The sequence below is a fragment of the Podarcis bocagei genome (genome assembly GCF_964188305.1).
Source record: "Podarcis bocagei genome assembly, chromosome: 14".
Lineage (NCBI taxonomy): Eukaryota > Metazoa > Chordata > Lepidosauria > Squamata > Lacertidae > Podarcis > Podarcis bocagei.
In genome coordinates, this window is record NC_138139.1 from 13,604,260 (window position 1) to 13,624,542 (window position 20,283).

Consider the following 20,283-nt stretch of genomic DNA (forward strand, 5'->3'; position numbering starts at 1 on the left):
AGCCTCAGATTAGAATGCTACACTTAATTTATCATTTCAGTGATATTTTTTCCAATGCTCAACTTAAAACACATCTGAACACACCAAAAATCCTAACGAGAGCTGCTGTTTTAAATGAATTAGGTAAATGCCATTTATTTAGACACATATTAAAAGAGCTTTCCCCTTGCATCCAACTACACCAGTTTATATGGAAGTTGACAAAGCTGTATCTGATACAGAAACCTCAGTCTGTAATAACATCAGTGGAAAAAAATGAAACTTACTTTCCAATTACTGGTACAAGTATTAAACAAAAGTAAAACTGCTGAGCAACTTTAAACCTCTAGCAGATGATTGCCCACGGCACTTACCCTTGATTTTCCTTCTGCATCCTTAAACAGCTCCACGTATGTAACCTCACCAACTACATAAGACATACAAAGGGAAAATACCAAGAGACAATGCATTTAAACACCAATGTCTTGCTTTGCTGTGTCCCTGTGCACAACTCTACGAAGAAGCACCTATTATTCACCAACAATCAAAACCAGACCAACATACCTCCTGTCATGGTCTATATAATTTAGCTAATTTTCAGGAATATGCAACAGCCACATTCTCAAAAGCTAAAGAAAAACAACTATATTTAACCTAATTCATACTACAGATCATATTTTGGCCAGTATGATATAGTTGGTGAACAAGTTCAGATATACAAATAGTCCCTTCACCTCTCAATTAAGGACATCAACAATAACACTTTCAGTGACATTTGTCATCCTGCTAACAACAGCTGTTTTAAGGTGACTTTCTACCTGAGTAGCTTCAAATAGTAAAGAGGTTGCCTTCAATAGAATAACCAATTTACAAAAGTCAAAAAATTTCACAGCAAGCCACACACTTTCTAAGGTTTCATTGCATAAACCAAATCATATAAGTCACGTCACCTTACAACAGATACACCTAGCACAGTTAAAGGTTTGTTTTATTTATTTTTAAGGCCTAGAAACCGAATGTTCTTTGCATGATTTTGAAGCAATCATTTTTTCCAGTTAATTCAAAACCAACTTTTGACAGTTCATGAATTGGGATTTCTTCCACCCCAGACATGCCCATGGCAAGAAGTTTGGGGCATTCAAAAAAACTACAACTGTAGTAACAAACGTGATATAGAGCTCCAGACAGACAAGTCATGGCAGAAGTGACAATGCAGACAGAGAATTCTACAGCCAGATTCCACCAAGAAAAATACAGAAACATCTTTTGAAGGACATCTTTTCATTCATACTTTAAAAGCACACTAAATTTTGCTTGTATTCAGAACTACACCTAGACATAACGCAGTCCCTTTAAAGGTTCATGAGGGCATGCATATTCTCTAGGCTACCTACTATCGTACAAGAATGGAAGGAGACTGTGGATACTTCATTTGTTTACTGATACTATCCTGCAATGCAAATGTCTACAGTGAAAGAGGGGGGAAAGTAGACATAACAAGCAGAAGTTGAAAAGGACAAACCAAAACTGTGTTTCACAGTATTCCAGATATGTGAGTTTGTCTCATTCCTGTGAGAAGCCAGCTGCAAGGAGCAAGTTACCTTTCTCTCTCATAAGATCTTTAATAGACTGCCATTTCATATCATATGGGATGTTGCTAATGAATACTCTGTTACGGTTAAGGGTCTTCTTTTCTCCAGTGCCTGCACCCTTCTCCTTTGTGTAAGGATGGAATCTATTCCTGTGTCCAAGAGACGGGATTGCCTTAGGCTTTGAAATATACTTTGATTTCGCAGGTGGTCTCTCATCCTTTCCCGTTTCATCATTTTCCCTGCATGTGAAGAAGGAAAAAAAATAAGAATATTAGTTTGCTTTTAAGTATATAATCCTATCAAGCCTTTATGACAAAATGTAAAGCCCAAAGTAGCACCTATCACAGGGACAAATGACACATATTCAGGGTTATACCTTCACACCTGTGTGCATATGTTTTAAAACAGCAGGCATGGGAGTGGACCCAGAATTGGAACTGTAGTATGAGTGGGAAGGGGGAGGGACTAAGTCCCCCCATGAAAAAAGATTATATTTATGCCAAAACAGCTTTCCAGGAAGGATTTTGGTAAGACCCTGCACAGGAAAGAAAGGGTTAACTCCTCATCCAGCTGTGCTTTGGTCCCAATCTGGATTGGGGATCCCTGCGGCTATTTAAAAACCAAATAAATCTGCATGTGCAAATGCAAAGATGCATGTAGCATCACATGAAGCCCATGATCCTCTCCTTTTTGGCTTGCATCTCTGTCCAGTTTCCATGACTAGAGAGACTGATTAAATGAAAGCAATAATTTTCATCTAGGTCCTAATGCATTCAGAGTGTTACACTTTTCCCTCACTAAGTGACAATGTTAGCAACTGCACACAGGTCACTCAACCATATCTTTACTTTCATTTCCAGTAGGATTAAACCAGCAGTTCCTTCTACAAACTAGAATACACAAGTGAGACAATATAAGACCACCACACTCAGTCAAAAGTTACTCAGGTTTCTTATGAAGGGAACTGTTTCAGTTTTGCCATGCTTAAGAGGATCAGAATGCCTGAAGACAGCAACACTTGTTTACAAAGCAGGAACTTTCTTTAGCATACAATGCAGCAACAGAAATCTCTGCTGGTGTACAGGTTGTGGGTGCCCAAACTGACATGCATGAAGAACATATTTTTTACATTGCCCTGTCAACATATATGGTCTTCTAGTAACATCAGTCAGCATCAACACTTATTTGCCAGTTTGATAATTCTCTGCTTAGGGAATACGCATGTGCCCAGGCAATGTAATGAAGACTTAGGCTGGTCATGTTTCTGACCACTAAACTGGCTGCCATAGGTGGCAATGAATTTCATCTAGAAAAGTGAGCAGACTGCCAGAAGAGACAAAAACTTCAAGCTGCTTCCAGCAGCCCACTGCCCTTCTCCTCACGCACCACAGAAAGGAAGCAGGCTCCATGGAGAAAGATATCCGACCTTGGGCAGCTTCCTGTGTTTCCATGCTAGCTGTGGAGGAGGGCAAAACCCCTCATGTGTGTCAAGCACAGAAACCAAAATAATACATCCATGTCTGATACATCATTAGACCAAAGGACCATTTAGTGTGGCATCCTGTTCATAGTCCACAAGCAGGACATGAGCATGGAGTGAAGGAATGCTCCTTCTTTCCATCACCATGCTGCTCAGTTTCCAAGCTAGGTGTACAGAATATGTGCCTAACAAGGAAACCAAGCAGTTTAGTGGTGGAGGCAGGGACTGCTCTATGCTCCCTGTGCCAACCCACCACATTTATATTTAGCCTGCTTTTCAGTTGTAGAGGGGACTGGCAAAGGGGGGACAGGGTGCTCCGTCTGCCAGTCCCTCTAAGGAGGAAAAACCAGGCTAGTGAAAATGTTTGTGAGCTTGTAACTTCTGGTACTAATGTACAAGGTCGAATTGCACACACAGCCTGAGCAGTGTACAAAACACCTGGAAATCACTTTCTCCAACATCTTTTGAAAATGATCCATATTAACAGGGGGATCACATAGCCCCATATCCACGCTGTCAATTTGTACACTTTTTCCACCTGAAAGTGCACAATCACAAGTCTCTACACTCTAACCCACACAAAGGCCAATTGCTCACAGGAGAATATTTCTAAATAACAACAAAGGATTGATAAGGGAACCACACAATTTTGACAGGTCTGTGCCTGACCAAGCTAGGAAAAATCCAGAGGAATTTAAGCACTAGGACTAAAATAACTGCAATTGTTACCTAATGGTCAATTAGGACCAACTTTGAAAGTTCTTAGGTAATCCAACAAAGGTGAACTGTGGGATAGCTGAACACTAAACAAACGTTATAAAGGGGGGGGGGGATTCTGAAACGGTAATATTTGAGGTCAAGTACAACTACAACTTCCCTACCAAAATCAATTCCTAAGCAAAGTGCAATTGGAAAAGCTTCACAAATCAATCAATCATCAAGAAAGGGACCAATTCACAGATTTTACAGGAAATTCATAGGATTACATGTGGTATTATTAGAATAACTGAATAAAACACAGGGGGTTTCCCACAGAAACTGGAGATATAGCCATTCCTCTAGATAGTCTTCTTTTCAATAAGAACTCCACCGCCATCATTGATAGATGAAAAAAGAATGGCACCGGCCATCAAATTAATTGAGCCCAGGGCTTGTCATAATTTTTTTAAAAAATAATTTCACATTATTGTTTAATGGAATAAAAGTATTAACCTAAAAGGTCTCATTTTTTAAACTTCTGCAATGTTGACTAATGCTGAATATGATGGATTAAAAAACTGAACAGGTCAAACAATAAATATGAACTAGGAATAGAAAAATTATTTCACTGGGATCCTAATATTACTTCCAATCAATTATAAAATTAACAAAGAATTGGGATAACGCAATGATACAAAGATATGCGTATCTTTCTTTTAAAAAGGCTTCACTCAGTATTGCCGCTTTTAATGTTGTCAAATGCAAGTTCAGACAATAAAAAGATATACCATAGCTACTAAAAGGCTGGCCATAAAGTTTCTATTCTAAACAGTTTTACTATTCACTTATGTGATCTTCAAATACTACACACCATACACTATAAATGAAAAAGACATATACAAAACCCAATTTGATGATTCGATGAAAACCAAAAACATTTGACCTGAATGTTCCCTGCCTTGCAGTACCCTTACTTGAGAGATTATATGACCAGATGAGCAGCTCTTTAAAAGCCTGGAAAGGTATACTGTATTCTGTGAAGCCATCATTCCAGGAGAAGTTAAAAGTGGAAAAAGTTTGCTGCTATTAAGAAAGCAAATATGACACCTATAAACATTGAAGAAATAACTTAACTTGATTCATTTTTCAACAGAGAAACCGAACAGGTGACTTGACTGAAGTCCAAGCATTCCTTTACAGCAACCAGTTATAGAGTGGCTAAGAAGAAATGTAGTAAGACCCCCTGCTGCTTCTCACTAATGGTCCATCTGGTCTAGAATTGTGTTTCCAAAAGTGGCCAGCTCCTGGAAGCTTGAAAGCAGCACATGAACGCTCTTCACTACTATTTCTCCCCACCATCTAGTACAGGCATAGGCAAACTCGGCCCTCCAGATGTTTTGGGACTGCAATTCCCATCATCCCTGACCACTGGTCCTTTTAGCTAGGGGTGATGGGAGTTGTAGTCCCAAAAACATCTGGAGGGCCGAGTTTGCCTATGCCTGATCTAGTATTTGCCATACTGGGAAGTTCTATTCAGCTATCATGATCAACAGCTTTAAGTAGACCTATCCTCAATTAATGCAGCTAGGGACCACCAATGCATCTTGTGGTAGTGAATTCCATACAGTAATTATATATGTGAAAAGGCTCTCCTGTCTGTGTGGAATTTATTTCCTATCTATTACAATGAGCAACTAGAGTGAGTGTGGGGCCACATTCGACGTGCTCTTCGTAATCACCAAAGGAAGAGAGTGGAAAGGTCACAAAGTATGCACACAAAAACCACAAATTCTATTTATTTATAATAATCCAGCAAACTAGAGGTTTCTTAAATTAACCCTAGGGATATTAGGACCTTGGAAGAGAAGGGTTTCAAACTTTATAAGCTGGAAAATGTGAGATTAAAGTTTCTTTTAAAACAAAACTTCTCCTGCTTTGGAACAGACAGACCTAGCAGTTCTCAAGCAGGACCTTTAACACTCACCAACTAGTAACAAGAACACACACTGACAGACTAGTGTTATCACCAATTGCTCTTGTTGTGAATGGTTACTGTGCTTATCTTGTGCATACATGTTGCGACTTTGCATAGCAATGTCACAGACTGTATCCTCTTGCATTTGGTGGACACTGGCCTTGTTTGTTGCGTATCTTGACAACCTGGAATAACAAACGTGGGTCCTAGTCCACAAAAGGCCTCTGCCACAAAACAAGCTGCCCATCTCAAAGGTGCAAAGGGACTCCTTGCTGTAAACCAACTGTGGGTGCAAAGGACACACTGTACCTGTTGACTCAGAACTAAGCCCTATGAAGCAAAAACAGGGCTTCGTCCAAGGTAAAGTGTGCGCAGGGTTACACCCCATTCCCACACGGTTCTGCCCTTCATGAATCTTCTCGATCCATTTCTTCATCTTTCATGACTCCGACTTATTCTGTATCACTACAATCGTGTTGTTTTTGTTTTCCTTTTCCTTTTATGGTCGTTCATTTGTGCAGCCACCATCGCATCATGTGGCAGCTTATACCCTGAGCCAATCTAATAATAACTGCTCCATCATCATCATCCTCATCTCTGTTCCTGCTCAAGAAACACAACGACGGCCTACCGTGTGCCTCCCTTGCCTTTCTTCCATCCCAGAGTCGCAGGCAGCCCAGCCAGCCTCTGTCCCTCCCACTCCCACACATAACACACCCATCAAGCGGCCCCTCTCCAAACAATGCCGGGTATGGTTACTAACGAGGGGAACCCGAAGCCTCAACCCCGCCATGGCGCAGGGACCACTCCCCCCACAAAAAAACAAAACCCGCCTGGCGCGAGGCCTGCGCGGCCCCCCGAATCCCCGCGCTCAGGTAACGGGTCCGGGCGGGCTGCCCACGCCCCCCTCCCGGCCTGGCCCTCCGCCCCGCCCCGTTTCTCCCTCACAGACACACACATTTTGACGCCATTGGCGCCGTCGCCGCTCTCCGGCCTGGCGGCTCCGCCCGCCTCTCCATCCTGCTGCCGCTCGTGGTCGTTGGCGGCCGCCTCTTCGGCTTCTCCCAGCGGCGCCGACCCCTCGAACTTGTCGTTCTCCGCCATTTCCCCGCCGGGTTTGAAAAGGCCCTCCGCCGCCTCCTCCTCCTCCTCGCGAGCGAGCCGGCGAGCGCGCGCCTCGGCCTCCACTTGCTGGATCCCGCTCTCTTTCTCTCTCTCTCCTCAGTCTCTGCACCGGCTTCCCCCAGGCTCTCGCGAGAACTCCGAGAGCGCGGCGGTGCCTTTCTGCCTGCCGACCGGCAACTTCCCGGTTGCCATAGCGACAGCGGCGGCGGCCTAGGCCTTTTGCCGGCGGCCTGCATGCTTACATTTTTTTTCCGGCTAAACCACGGTATTTGGAGGTGGGGGCGGGGTGGGCAGTTTTTTTCCTTTAAAAAAACCTTTTCCTTCTCATATTGAAATACTGCCCCTCAATGAGACCAAACTTATATGAGGCTGCATCCTAATGTTTCAATGTTGTATCTTAACCTTTTAAATTGTATTTTAATCAACTTGTTTTTATTATTGGTTGTTAGCCGCCCTGAGCCCGGTCTTGACTGAGAAGGGCGGGGTATAAATAATTTATTATTATTATTATTATTATTATTCACAAAATGTTTAGGGGTATGCATCCTCACCCCCACCCCAGAAAAAAAGCACTGGGGGTGGGAAGGACTGGCGAAAGCAACGGCTCCTTTCGTTAACTGAATTAACAAAACGAAGTCATAATATTAACAGTGGTGAAGAAGACCGAACTCTGTAAACGGTGAAACTTTTTGTAAATACAGCAAAAGAAAACCTCTTCGCCCTGGATTTTGACGCCTGAGATGTGTACTTTCAAGGCTTCTCTAATTTCTGTGGTTTTCTGCTGTTTAAAACCATATTTCGCATTGCGTTTAAATTGTTGTAACCTGCCCTGGGGCGTTGGAGTGAAGGGCATGCAGTAATAATAAAAACAATAATAAATATTTTTAATAATAATAATAGCTGCATACATAATACAGTTTGGCATGGGTGTTGCTCTTTTTATTTATGTTATATATAACTCATTTTTATTCTGCCCTCCCTCCAAAGATCTCAGGGGCGTATACATGATTTTGCTATCACAACAATGCAACAGGGTAGGAGAGGGCAACTGACACAAAATTACCCACTGATTTTCATGGCTGAATTAAACCCTTTATCTTCATTTTCCTTCTTTTTTTGGATCCAAACCACTTTCTTCTCCCAGAACCCATCTCACCTGCACGCTCCGTTACTTATCGGGACCTAAACATCCCACCTTGGATATATTTTACTTATCTGCTCCTGGGACCCCCTGTTTCCTCATTCTGTGTTTCTTCTTTTTTTCTTTTTTGGACATTAATAATAGAATTCTAGAGTTGGAAGTGATGCAGGAATATGCAGCGGTCCCACACGGGGATCAAACCTGCAACCTTGGCATTAACACCATGCTCTAACCAACTGAGCTCTCCATATGTCTCAAACAGGCAGGGTTGCAGGTAAATACTGAGACAACCTCAACTCATAAAACAGCAAGGTGGTGGACCATAACAAAGGATTCCCACATGGTAGGGTTGATGTTGTCATGCCACATTTGCAGACATCTTTGTAACACAGAATTGGTCTGCTAACAGGCCTAGTGCCTGAAGCCAGCTCCCTATAGAGCACATCCTTGGGGATCTTGCCATCTTCCATTCTGTACTTGACCAAGCTAGTGTGCAAGACTCAGGGGGGCTATGTTGGCAAAGTTCCAGGAGGACAGCAAAGTTCCAGCTTGCATATTAACCTAAAACGGGGTTGAAGGTTCTTTTTCAGACTGAGGGCAACCTTCCAAGTGCCAGAAGCAAAAGGGGTCAGATGAATGAAACAAAATTTTATCTTCAGATAGTGGGCTAGTTTCTACACACCATCGCACACCCCTCTCCTCCATCCAGACAAGCAAGAGGCATGATGAGAGTTGGCACAGCTATTGGGTGGGGTGAGGCCACTGCAGCATTCCTGCAGAAGCTGGCACCTGGTTGTGCCTTTTTGGAATTTTGCGCCCTTGCCCCCCATGCTATGCCACTGCAGGCTGGAAAGGCAGAGGGAGAGACATGTTTTGTTTTCTGTTTGTATCCAAGGCTGTGGCTATGAAACAATAACCTTTTGGGATGTTAATGCTGTGAATCCCTCCATCGTAGGCCCAGGTTATATATGTGTAAATAAACCATATATCATAAAGACCCCACAGTCTCTGCTGTGCCTCATTCCAAAGGAAACACAAACCCTGGGTGAGTGCCTGGAACCCCTGGAATCTTGCACCGCGCCAAGATTGGGGTGGCATGCTGAACCACACTAGGACGTCACACTACTCAACGCTGCTCCCACTGCATAGCATTTTGCTGAATCTGGGTGAATATTTGTCAAGCAGAGAAGTTATTTGCTGCTCACAAATAAAGTGGTGCTTATGCCAACACAGAAAAGGTTGGTTATAAGATGAATGCAAATGAAATGGAAACACTATTTGCAAAAGGTTTTGCAAGCTGAAAAACGTTCCTTTCATTTTTGTGTGTGTGTAAGCACAAACTAGGATTCCAGGAGCAAAATGTCCACCTGTACAGAGAGGTAAAGACTCTTGATCACATTCTGTTTCTGTGATGGTGTCATGTAGTGAAATCTGATTAGTTACATGGTTCCATCACAAAGACATTTAAAGCACCACAAATGCTGTTCTGATGTTTTAATCTCTGGTGTTTCATTTGTGGTTTACATTTTGCACATTGTATGTTTTTATTCTGTAAGCCGCTAAGACAGGACAAGGTGAAAAATAGGGCAAAATTTTTTAATTAATACATTCTATGAAGTAATTAGGAATCAAGCCCATCTCTAGCCATATCCCGCCCATGCCCCAGCCCTACGGCTCCATTGGTTGCACTGTGGTCTAAACCACTGAGTCTCTTGGGCTTGCTGATCAGAAGGTTGGTGGTTTGAATCTGCACAACGGGGTGAGTTCCTGTTGCTCTGTCCCAGCTCCTGCCAACGTAGCAGTTCGAAAGCACACCAGTGCAAGTAGATAAATAGGTACCACAAGCGCCATAACTCTCCAGTGATTTGACTTTATCCCTGAAGGCACATACTTCCATTGTCTCCCAAGACGGATGGATGCCAACAACCTAGGAATGCTCCCCATTGTTATTACACACCAACAGCATCAGTGTGTGAAATGCACAGAAGCAGGACCAGCAGGATCAAGCTGACTTCCCATGGTAAGCGTAAGGTTGTCAGGGGCGATTGTCTCTTTAATTTTGTGTTATACCACACTCCCTATCACAGCCATTTTGTGTTAAGCTATGCCATTTTGTGGTTGGCACATCCAACACACTCTCAACTTCTGGAATGTGCCCACTAGTTCAAAAAGGTTGGCGACCCTTTCCATAGTGGAACAAACCCCTAGGAACCTCTTCCTCCTCATTCATTCTCTCATTTATTAACAAAATTTATATACCAATTATGTGTGGAAGTAAGAGCTGGACCATAAAGAAGATTGCTCACCGAAGAATTGATGCTTTGAATTATGGTGCTGGAGGAGACTCTTGAGAGTCCCATGGACTGCAAGAAGATCAAACCTCTCCATTCTGAAGGAAATCAGCCCTGAGCGCTCACTGGAAGGACAGATCGTGAAGCTGAGGCTCCAATACTTTGGCCACCTCATAAGAAGAGAAGACTCCCTGAAAAAGACCCTGGTGTTGGGAAAGATGGAGGGCACAAGGAGAAGGGGACAACAGAGGATGAGATGGTTGGACAGTGTTCTCGAAGCTACCAGCATGAGTTTGACCAAACTGCGGGAGGAAGCGGAAGACAGGAGTGCCTGGCGTGCTCTGGTCCATGGGGTCACAAAGAGTTGGACACGACTAAATGACTAAACAACAATATACCGTTTATTCATCAAAAAGCTCCATGTGGTTTCCATAAAACAATATAAAATATTCACTGAAAATCCCAAAAACTGAAAACAAGTTAACCTAAAATTTAGCAAAACATAAAGTTATCAATTTCCCCCCTTACTATACACACACAAATAAAACTTTGTGTTAAAATCAAATTCTTATTCTGATACTCTTCTCGATTCTCATAATCATGGATATAAGATTGGTATAAGCTGTTATCTGGAATTCCCACAAGAACTGGAGGTCTGTGTTTTCTCAACCAATTCTTAGCAGCCATAGCAAATGACTTGATGCAGAATTAATAGCAGATAAATATGACGGATGGGTCTGTAATTTCATCCGGCACATTAGCAATGCCACACAATTCCAGCAAATGTTTCCCCAATGGGTGGTTTAGCTACGAGGATACTGTGGAGATTAAATTATCGTTTAAAATTGTGCCTGGTGTTTATTCATGTTAATATATAAATCAACTTTATGGAGTGTTTCCCTTGCTCCTTGCTTAGCTGCAAATAACGATGTGCCCCATAAGGTAAAATCAAATCAAATATTTGGGTGCTGGTGTTGTTTTTAACTATTCAAGTGAATGATTCTCTCATTTTGTTGCCAGCTGTTTGTAAGTTTCAGGACAAAATCTGGAAAAAACCTCCTGGTTCTCATAAATTCCTGGAAGGATTCCTTTTTTCGGCAAGGAGGCGCCAAAAGGGAAAATCCGCTTCCCACTGAAGTTAATAGGGAAAACAGCCTCTTATCTGACTTTTGTAAGTTGCATTTACAATAGATTCGAAATCACCGGGGAAGGGGGAGGGACTTCACACGCCAATCCATCACCCCTTTCGTACAACGGGAAACATTTGGCACACGCCGGATTCCGTACAACATGGCTGTTCCCCACAACGGAGCAACCCAGGCGAAATGCGAAGTAAAAAATAAATAAATCCAATCCCACCTACCCATCCCACCACAGTAGATCGGCGGGCCATTGGTCGCTTGCTTGATCGATCGATCTGTCTGTCTGTCTGTCTGTCTGTCTATGCATTCAAGTCGGTTATTGCCCAGCACACTCTCAAATCGACCCAATGGAAGCTACTGCAGCTTGCTTTAAATAAAACAAAAAGTTAAATAATTTGCACTTGATTACTGGGGGCGGGGGCACTAGGGGAGAAAAAAACACATCCTTGGGAGGGGAGCGAGAGAGAGAGATCGGCATCCTCCAACTTTGCGCCTTGTCCCCATTTCAACCCCCCTCCCCAATATTTGTTGACTTGGCAGCAAGCATGGAAAGTGGGGAACTCCCACGCACCTCCCTCCCCTCCCCCCGCTGGACGGCTTTCTCTCCCTGCCCATAAATAACAACCCCCATCGCCGCCTGGTTTTCTCCCCAGGTGCCTAGAAGCTGCCGAGAAACCGCTTCCCCAGAGATGCACATTTCCGAACAACATGCTTTGCAAGGAGGATTGCAAGCAAATAGGACCCAGTTTGCCGTCGCTGCAGCAGCGGGAGCAGCTGGGAGAGCATAGCAGATTTGCTAATGCCTCGCACGTAGTGTTTTGCAGGAACTTCAGATCAATCTGGATGGTGGGGAAGAGAGGGGGAGCCTTGGCTGCATGATAATCCAGCTTTCATATTGCCCACCACCTCCCCTCACATTTCCACTCCACCCCACGCCCCTCACCATCAAATTAAAACCTCTTGAGCACCCCCAGGTACTTACCAGCGGTGCGTGTGTGTATGTGTGTATGTGCTCGGGAAAGGACCCTACCCCACCCCACCCAGAGGCATCTAACCCGGCTGAAGGAACGCCCATAGCCGAGTCCAGATTCTCGGATGCTAATGTGGTTAGATGTAGCCGGAGCCCTGGCGATGCTCACGTTGGGCGGAAGCCCCAGAAATCCTCGCAGGGCTCCCTGACAGTTTGGGACCTGATCCTCTTTCTGAGACCTTGAAACTTCGGCAGGTCGTTAGCATGGGGACACAGGATAAGGAGGAAAAGGGTTTGTACTCTCAGGATGTCTGACTCGGACGGGGGTGAGTGGGCTGTTTTGTGCGGGGTGGGTGGCGGCGGAGGGGGGAAGGCTGTGTGTTGCTTTGACACACAGCTCGGGCGAGGATGGGTGAGGCATCCATCTACCATGGCTCTCCGGCTGGACTTAATGCAACAGGATGGCATTGACCTTGGTTAGCTGGGCAGTGTCGATTTCCTCCCTGGCAACGACGCCCAAGACTCGGTTGTTGCTGCCTGTGCTTGCTACCTCTCTCTTGTTATGACCAGGTAATGTCTAGCAGCCGAAGGTGGGAGGGGGGTTGCTGGAGATCTCATTTTGCTTTTGTGCATAGAGCACCTAAATCAAGGGTGCTATTTGCAGAGGGGGTAGGAAAGCCTGCTGGATGCTGGAGGATTTTTAGTGGGTGTTGAGCAACCCAGGTCCCTAACCATATTTACTCGACAACAAGTCCTGCTGGTGGTTGCAGTGGGGTTCCCTTTCAAGTAGGTGTCGTGAGGATTGCAACCGGAGAGAGAGGGAGTCATGTCCCACGAGGCTTCAGATGCAAGCGATGACTGGCTTGTTTTTAAAAATGTACATGCTGGTGCGTTAACCTGTTCAGTATATGCATGCATACTGTACTAGCATGTTAACAAGCCAGTCTAGCCACACTGACACTAGCAGGTTCCCCAGCGACACATCATCTCCTTCCGCTGCCCACAAAAGGCAAGTATTATTAGGGCATAGATAGCGGTTGGTGAACGTACTGGACGAGATCTCTCATCAAGGAAATATAGTTCATTAGTGTTATTTATTATGCCTTCCAGAAGGAAAGTGTTGCCTTCTCTGAAAGGTAAGATTTCGGTTGTTCGTGTTTGTTGGCTCAGAAGCAAGCTGCTGTTGCTCCAAAGTGGCAAAGAATTTTTTTTGCAAAAGTCAGGCAATACCTTACAGGAGTACCATAAAAGCCAAATCTGCAAGATGGCTGTCCACACAAGGGATGAGGGAGGAATTTGATTCTGTTCACATTTAAAAGGGAATCTATCAAATTTCTACTTTCTGAAACAAGATGAGAACTGAAACACCACCATCCTTTGAAGTTTCCACATATCCAAATTTTGCAGTGCGGTTCTCCAACCAGCCAGGCTTTCCATTATTAAAAAATTTAATATTTTAGGGGAAATGTGCATAAGGAATAATATGTTGGTAAAAATGACATACAAAAATGCATTCTATTAGGGAAAATGCTTGCAAAAATGTGTGTGTTAGTCAAAAATGTATACAAAAATGTGCATATTCAGAGAAATTTGCACCAAAATGCTGATAAATTTTCATGAGGATTAAAAAATATATCACAATTTGCTGCACAAATCTGGAGAAATGAATTTATGAATGGAAAAATTAGAAACTGGGAGAACCAGAATTGACATATTTTTTTCCATCCCCAGTCCACACCCCAAACAGCGCAGTGGCAACACCCACATTCTAGCACCCTATTGATGTTGGATCTTAACTATTCTACATCTTAGAGCCATTCCAAAATATGTGCAATTGCAATAAATGCACAGTTGCCACTTATTTGCCGCTGGAGATCTAGGCATCTTTCCTTCAAGTAGTATTTGGGTTGCAAAGGTATTGCATTACCTCAATACTACTCAAGGCACAACTGACTGTCAATGGGAAAACACACCTTTTTCCCCCAGTGAGGGTATTGCCTGCAGTTGATGATTGGCATAAGAAACAAACAAAGCTGTGTGAGTGTCATTAGGTGTGGCCATGCCCTAACAACTTTGCAGTGCACTGCTGTGCATCTTTACTCAGAAATAAGCCTCACTGTGTTCAATAGGGCTTTCTCACAGGAAAGGGTCCATAAGATTGCAGACATGTGCGAAGTTGTGCACTCCTTGGCTTCAGCACTGGAACACACCACATTGAGACAGGGCAACCCCACCCTGTTTGGTTATGTGATTAAAGCCTGTAGCACTATTGATGTTGGGATGGGGGCATTACTATTTATAACAATGATAATGATCCATATGACATTTTCCTATAAGCGTTTAATTTAAAGCACTTTGTACCCATTACCATAGAAATCCTTACGGCATCCCTGCAAATCAGGCCTCTATTTACAGATTGTAGAGCAGTGTGCTGATTCTGGGGGTGAGAAATAGTTGTTTGCCTATTCAGTCATCCTGACCATTCCTACTCAGAAGTCCCACTGAATCCAGTTGGACTTACTCCCAGGTAAGTGGGGTTAGGATTTCAGCCTGTGATTTCCAGCTAGGGATTTCTCAGTTCATGCCGTTTACCATTGCACCCGCCCAGCCTAGGAGGGAGGTCTGCATCTCCATTTTTATTCTCTGGAAAAGTCCATAAAGCGATCCTTTAAATAAAAATAAAAATAAATCAGGCTATCAGATAGCAGTGAACCGGAACAAGGAGTACAGCGGCTGCTTTTGACCTTCACAGTCACGAATTCTCATTTCCAATCCAGTCTTTGAAACTAAAGTAGATGATGAAATATGATTATAGCTCTGATGAAATATTCCCATCCCTTTTTCATCTCCTTTCTCGAAGAGATCTGGGTAAGTCTTTCAAGGATTGGTTTCTTCAGCTGTTGCTTTTAAAACCTTATTTTCCCCTGTGTTAAGCTGCTCACTATATGTGTACAGCGATATATTAACAAGCCTGTGCATGGCAACGCATAGGAAGAGTCCTGCTGGATCAAGTCAGTGCAGGATCCTGTTCTCACAGTGGCCAACCAGATGCCTGTAGCAGGATCTGCAGGTTCCAGCAAGTGGTATTCAGAAGCATACTGCTTCCAACAGTGGAGGTAGAATACAGTCATCAGGGTTAGTAGCAATTGATAACCTTCTTGTTAAGTTGTGGGTGAACGTATCAGACGACACAGCGATTCTTCAAACAGCTCTTCTTTATTCAGAGGCCAGAACAGAACTGAACTGAAGGGCTCAGTCAGCCTGCTTATATAGAGCTCCAGTACAACGTTACTGTAGCAACTTTCTAAAACTATCCAATCACTGAACGTCACTTTTGATCCTTCATTTGCATAACTATCTACAGTATCCCCCTACTGGCCCAGGGTGAGAACTTCAGTACATAACACTTCTCCTCCTGGAATTTGCCTAATCCTCTTTTAAAGCCATCCAAATTGGTGTCAATAAGTGCCTCCCATGGAAGAGAGTTCCATAGTTTAGCTATGTACTGCGCAAAGAAGTCCTTTATTTAGCCTGTCCCAAATCTCCCAACATTCAGCTTTGTTGGCTATCCAATGACTACCCAAAGGTGGATGTACACATAGGGGGAGGGACAGACGGGTGCTATATATAAGTCAGAAATTAAATCGTTATAACAAAAGAAAAGGGGAAAAAAACACTATGTAAAATCGCATAGAAAAGTTTTTTGCTCTACAGCACCATCTGGTGTTGCTTGTTTATAACACATTCAAAAGACGTTCGTTGTTTTTTTTTTTACTAATGTAGCTAAGCCCCAGGTTAAGTTGGAAGAGCCGTTGTTGTTGTTGTTGATTTCATTTCTATACCACTTTATATGTTGTTGAAAACTATCTCAAAGCACTTTACAACCTACAATAGAGCATCAAATAAAACAATCCAGAATAAAACATTACCGAAGAAAGTATGCATTCAAAGCAATATAATTAACAGGAAACTAAAATACTATCCTGAAGATTTCAAAACAAAATGTTACCAAAGGAAGTCAAATACAAAATGCACATTTGAAGCAGCATAATTAGCAGGAGAATAAAATATTATTATTGCTGCTGGTGTTGCTGCCAACCCTGACAATGGTGGTTTGTGGTGGCTGGCAACTATAGAAGCTCAAGCTCAATGACCTGGGTCTGCACTAAGAGACAGCCAAGGTGATCTGTAAACTGTGGTTCAGTGACAGAACATCCACTTTGCGTGCAAAACTGTCTTGCGCTAGCAGACAGGTGAGTTTTCAATTTGCACAACAGAGGAATCCAACAAAAGAATTGCACTAGCAGAAACTCATTTCACAGCAGATTGTACAATCTACCATATATTGCAAATGAAGTTACCAGCAACATGCCTGTGCAATTTCTTGTGCAGCCACATTCTGCTAGTCCAAACATTTTGCCAGCAGAACAGGTATAACATTAAGTGACACTGGATACAATCCACAACACACACACACACACACACACACACACACACACACACGTGTACTTTAGGTGGGCCCATAAAAGTCAAATAAAACATTCAGACTTGTGTTTGCCTCTTTTCCCCCTTTTCCGTTTGCTAGAGTATTATTGTGTGTTCTTGCTCTGATATAGAAAACATGCCAGCTAGTACCTTGTTCCTTCTGAAAGAGACCTGAATTCAATTCAGCACTTGCCTGTTTGTCTTACAGCTAAAACAGCTCAATGATTTAACTTTTTTTTGATGTCTCTACAGCTGTTCAAACTTCAGGAAAGCCTGGAAGTGTGCCTTATATGAATGCATCAGGTACCATTTATCAGTTACAGTACATAAACTTTTAACTTGCTTTGGTGATTTCACTATGTAACTAGTTCTTTCACTTAAAAAAAATAAATCTAAATGAAGAAATTGTTTTATGACCTGCACGCTGACAAACATGGTAATAATAATAATGTTTTAACTTCTATACACCTTTTTTGAGTGTTCAAAGTACAAGGCATACTTTGTTGTTGTTGTTTGTTTGTTTGTTGAATTTATATACCACCCTATACCCGGGGGTCTCAGGGCGGTTCACAGAATAAAATCAAGATATAAAACCACAAAATACCTAATAAAAATAAAAACAACAACCCAATAGCCCAATAGAAGTTGTTGAGACAATTTCTGTGCAAGACAGGCCATTGTCATCATTCTTGCATTGCAGATATTTGGGACCGTAAGGAGGCTAAGGATAAGGGGCAGGGACCTTAGCCCAGTGACATAGTACATGCAGAAGGTTGTCACAGCAATCCTTTGTGCCTTCAGTTAAAAGGATCAGATGGCAAATAATTGAGACCCTCTTGGAGCCCCTGGAGAACTGCTGCCAGTCAGAGAAAACAGTATCGGCTAGATGAACAAAATGTCTGACCTTGTATAAGGATAGTGGGATACTGGGATAGTAAAAATAAAAAAGGTAAAGGACCTTTGGACGGTTAAGTCCAGTCAAAGGCAACTATGGGGTTGCGGTGCTCATCTCGCTTTCAGGCCGAGGGAGCCAGTGTTTGTCCACAGACAGCTTTCCGGGTCATGTGGTCAGCATGACTAGACCGCTTCTGGCGCAACAGAACACTGTGACAGAAACCAGATAGCATGGAAATGCCGTTTACCTTCCCACCACCTATTTATCTACTTGCACTTTGACGTGCTTTCGAACTGCTAGGTTGGCAGGAGCTGGGACAGAGCAACGGGAGCTCACCCCATCGCACGGATTCGAATCACTGACCTTCCGATCAACAAGCCCAAGAGGCTTAGTGGTTTAGACCACAGCGCCACCCGCTTTCCCTTACAGCTTGCTTTACAGCTGGTGTTATACTTAAACTAGGAACTTCCCAAATCACACTTTTAGCCATTAAACTGAAGCAGCTCACTCACTATTATGGCAGACTTTCTCCAATTTTGCAGGGACAGTCTCGGATTTAGGCAGCAGCCTAATGCTATCTCTACAACCAAAACATGCCTCCTGTTTTTGTTCACAGGCGAAGAAGTGAAAATCTCGAAAGCCCAGCAGGATGTGAAGCCCAGAGATGAGCAGTAACTACTGCAACAACGTGTCATTGAGCATGAGTGTCAACGAGGTGTCCACCTTTCCCCTCACTCTGGAACAAAAAACCGGCTTTGCCTTCGTGGGGATCCTGTGTGTCTTTTTGGGACTTCTGATTATCAGATGCTTCAAAATCTTATTAGACCCTTATAGCAGTATGCCATCCTCCACGTGGGAGGATGAGGTGGAAGGGCTGGATAAGGGGACGTTTGAATATGCGCTTGCATGAAATACTCCAAAAAACAAATGACCCTGCCTTAATTCTTATGTGTGTTTTTTTCATTTGGGGTGGAGGGATGGGGAAGGGGCCCTGGAATTCCTTAGTAAGGACGCATTTGTAACAGACCCCTATGTTTTGAAGACATGGGGGTGGCATTTTTGCTTTGTTTTGTTAAATAAAGGCTTTGTTGCAGATTCATAATTATTTTCACGTGGTTCCTGCTTTGGCATTCTACTGTGCAGGCAGTTCATTTTTTTCTGGGGGATACGCAGGGGTACACATACCCCTAAACATTTTGTGAATCTAAGTTTGGCCTCATTGAAGGGCAGTATTTCACTATGAGTAGGAAAATGAAAGTACCCCTAAACATTTTTTTGGGGGGGGAGCACTGTGTGCAGGTAAGAACGAAGTGTGCAAAGGTGTGCCAATAATTGTGCAAATGAGAAAGAAGTCGTGAGGGAGGAGGACATTTAAAGCATGGGTAGGCAAACTAAGGCCCGGGGGCCAGATACGGCCCAATCGCCTTCTAAATCCGGCCTACGGATGGTCTGGGAATCAGCGTGTTTTTACATGAGTAGAATGTGTCCTTTTATTTAAAATGCATCTCTGCATTGTTTGTGGGGCATAGGAATTCGTTCATTATTTTTTCACACCCAAAATATAGTCCGGCCCCCCACAAGGTCTGAGGGACAGTGGACCGGCCCCCTGCTGAAAAAGCTTGCTGACCCCTGATTTAAAGCATGGTCAATATTTGCAAGTCCAACCTGAACAGAAAATTATAACGCCTTGATTTTAGCCTTGAAGACCAGACATTCCTGGGCCAGGTGCAAAGAGAGATGGAACTAATCAAGAGTTTGCTTTTATGGAGCTGGGGAGAGAAGAGGATCAACACCCCCCCCAATCTTTATCTCTCTCCTTCAGGGCACCCAAAAGTGTTGAGAGGCCTCCTTCTGACCCAGGAACACCTAGAAGGGGCTAGCTTGGAGCAGTCCTTACTTCTGCTTACTGTCTCACACAATGAAGACTACATGAAAAAGCTCAAAGAAGACACAAAGAAGAGGCAGTAACTAGTTGCGCCTCAAGGTCACCTCTTAGCTCATACAGCGAGAACGAGAGTGACAATATTTGACAGCTGTTCAATTCCATTTTTAAGAAATGCTGGAATCAAAATTTCATCTCAGCCTTGTCACTCTTGTTAAAGAGGTGCTCGGAGAGCCCGCTGAGATAAAGCCAATCGGCACAGACAGACCATTCATTCATCTCTATAATTTCATATTGTGCCATTTGCCTTATAATCTAGACAAATGACAACCAAGGGAATTGCGGGGTCTGTCGGCTAAACGAAAATGCCACTCAGACTGCGCTGGATCTTAAAGGGAAAGCTGGGAACGTGAAAGCCAGAGTCCAAAGAGAGGAGCGGGTTCAATTGCTGCAGGAAATAGGAATACAATGGAACGCTGCGGGGAGGTAACAGCGCAGCGTGTGAGAATGATCTAGCAGGACTAGGGAACATTCCTTCCGGAGGCCTTCATGAGGCACAATGTGACATTTAAGAGAGTCAGTTTGCCTGCAGACTGACAATATTTTTTGGAAGTATTCCAGTGAATA

At 43.4% G+C, this 20,283-nt stretch overlaps 2 protein-coding genes across 6 annotated transcripts in view; one reads left to right on the plus strand and one right to left on the minus strand.

Annotated features, from left to right (window-relative positions):
* Nucleotides 1-6,961, minus strand: part of MYEF2 (myelin expression factor 2) — a 21,261-nt gene extending 14,300 nt beyond the window's left edge. The window contains exons 1-3 of the mRNA XM_081170107.1: nucleotides 6,684-6,961; nucleotides 1,581-1,810; nucleotides 354-406 (exon numbers count right to left, since the gene is read on the minus strand). Of these exons, the coding sequence (XP_081026233.1) occupies nucleotides 354-406; nucleotides 1,581-1,810; nucleotides 6,684-6,829 (429 nt within the window). The 5' untranslated portion in view covers nucleotides 6,830-6,961. The remainder of the gene's footprint in view (nucleotides 1-353; nucleotides 407-1,580; nucleotides 1,811-6,683) is intronic.
* A 5,137-nt stretch (nucleotides 6,962-12,098) lies between these two features.
* On the plus strand, nucleotides 12,099-18,876 carry CTXN2 (cortexin 2). 5 transcript variants are annotated; one of them, XM_081170104.1, is made up of 3 exons: nucleotides 12,099-12,398; nucleotides 17,132-17,182; nucleotides 18,391-18,876. In XM_081170104.1, the coding sequence occupies exon 3, from the start codon at nucleotides 18,439-18,441 to the stop codon at nucleotides 18,682-18,684; it is 246 nt and encodes an 81-aa protein (XP_081026230.1). In that variant the 5' UTR covers nucleotides 12,099-12,398; nucleotides 17,132-17,182; nucleotides 18,391-18,438; the 3' UTR covers nucleotides 18,685-18,876. The 5 variants fall into 5 exon arrangements, with proteins under 5 accessions (XP_081026230.1, XP_081026229.1, XP_081026227.1 ...); XM_081170103.1 differs by lacking the exon at nucleotides 12,099-12,398 and adding an exon at nucleotides 12,430-12,720; XM_081170101.1 differs by lacking the exon at nucleotides 12,099-12,398 and adding an exon at nucleotides 12,431-12,686.
* The last annotated feature ends 1,407 nt before the right edge of the window (nucleotides 18,877-20,283 follow it).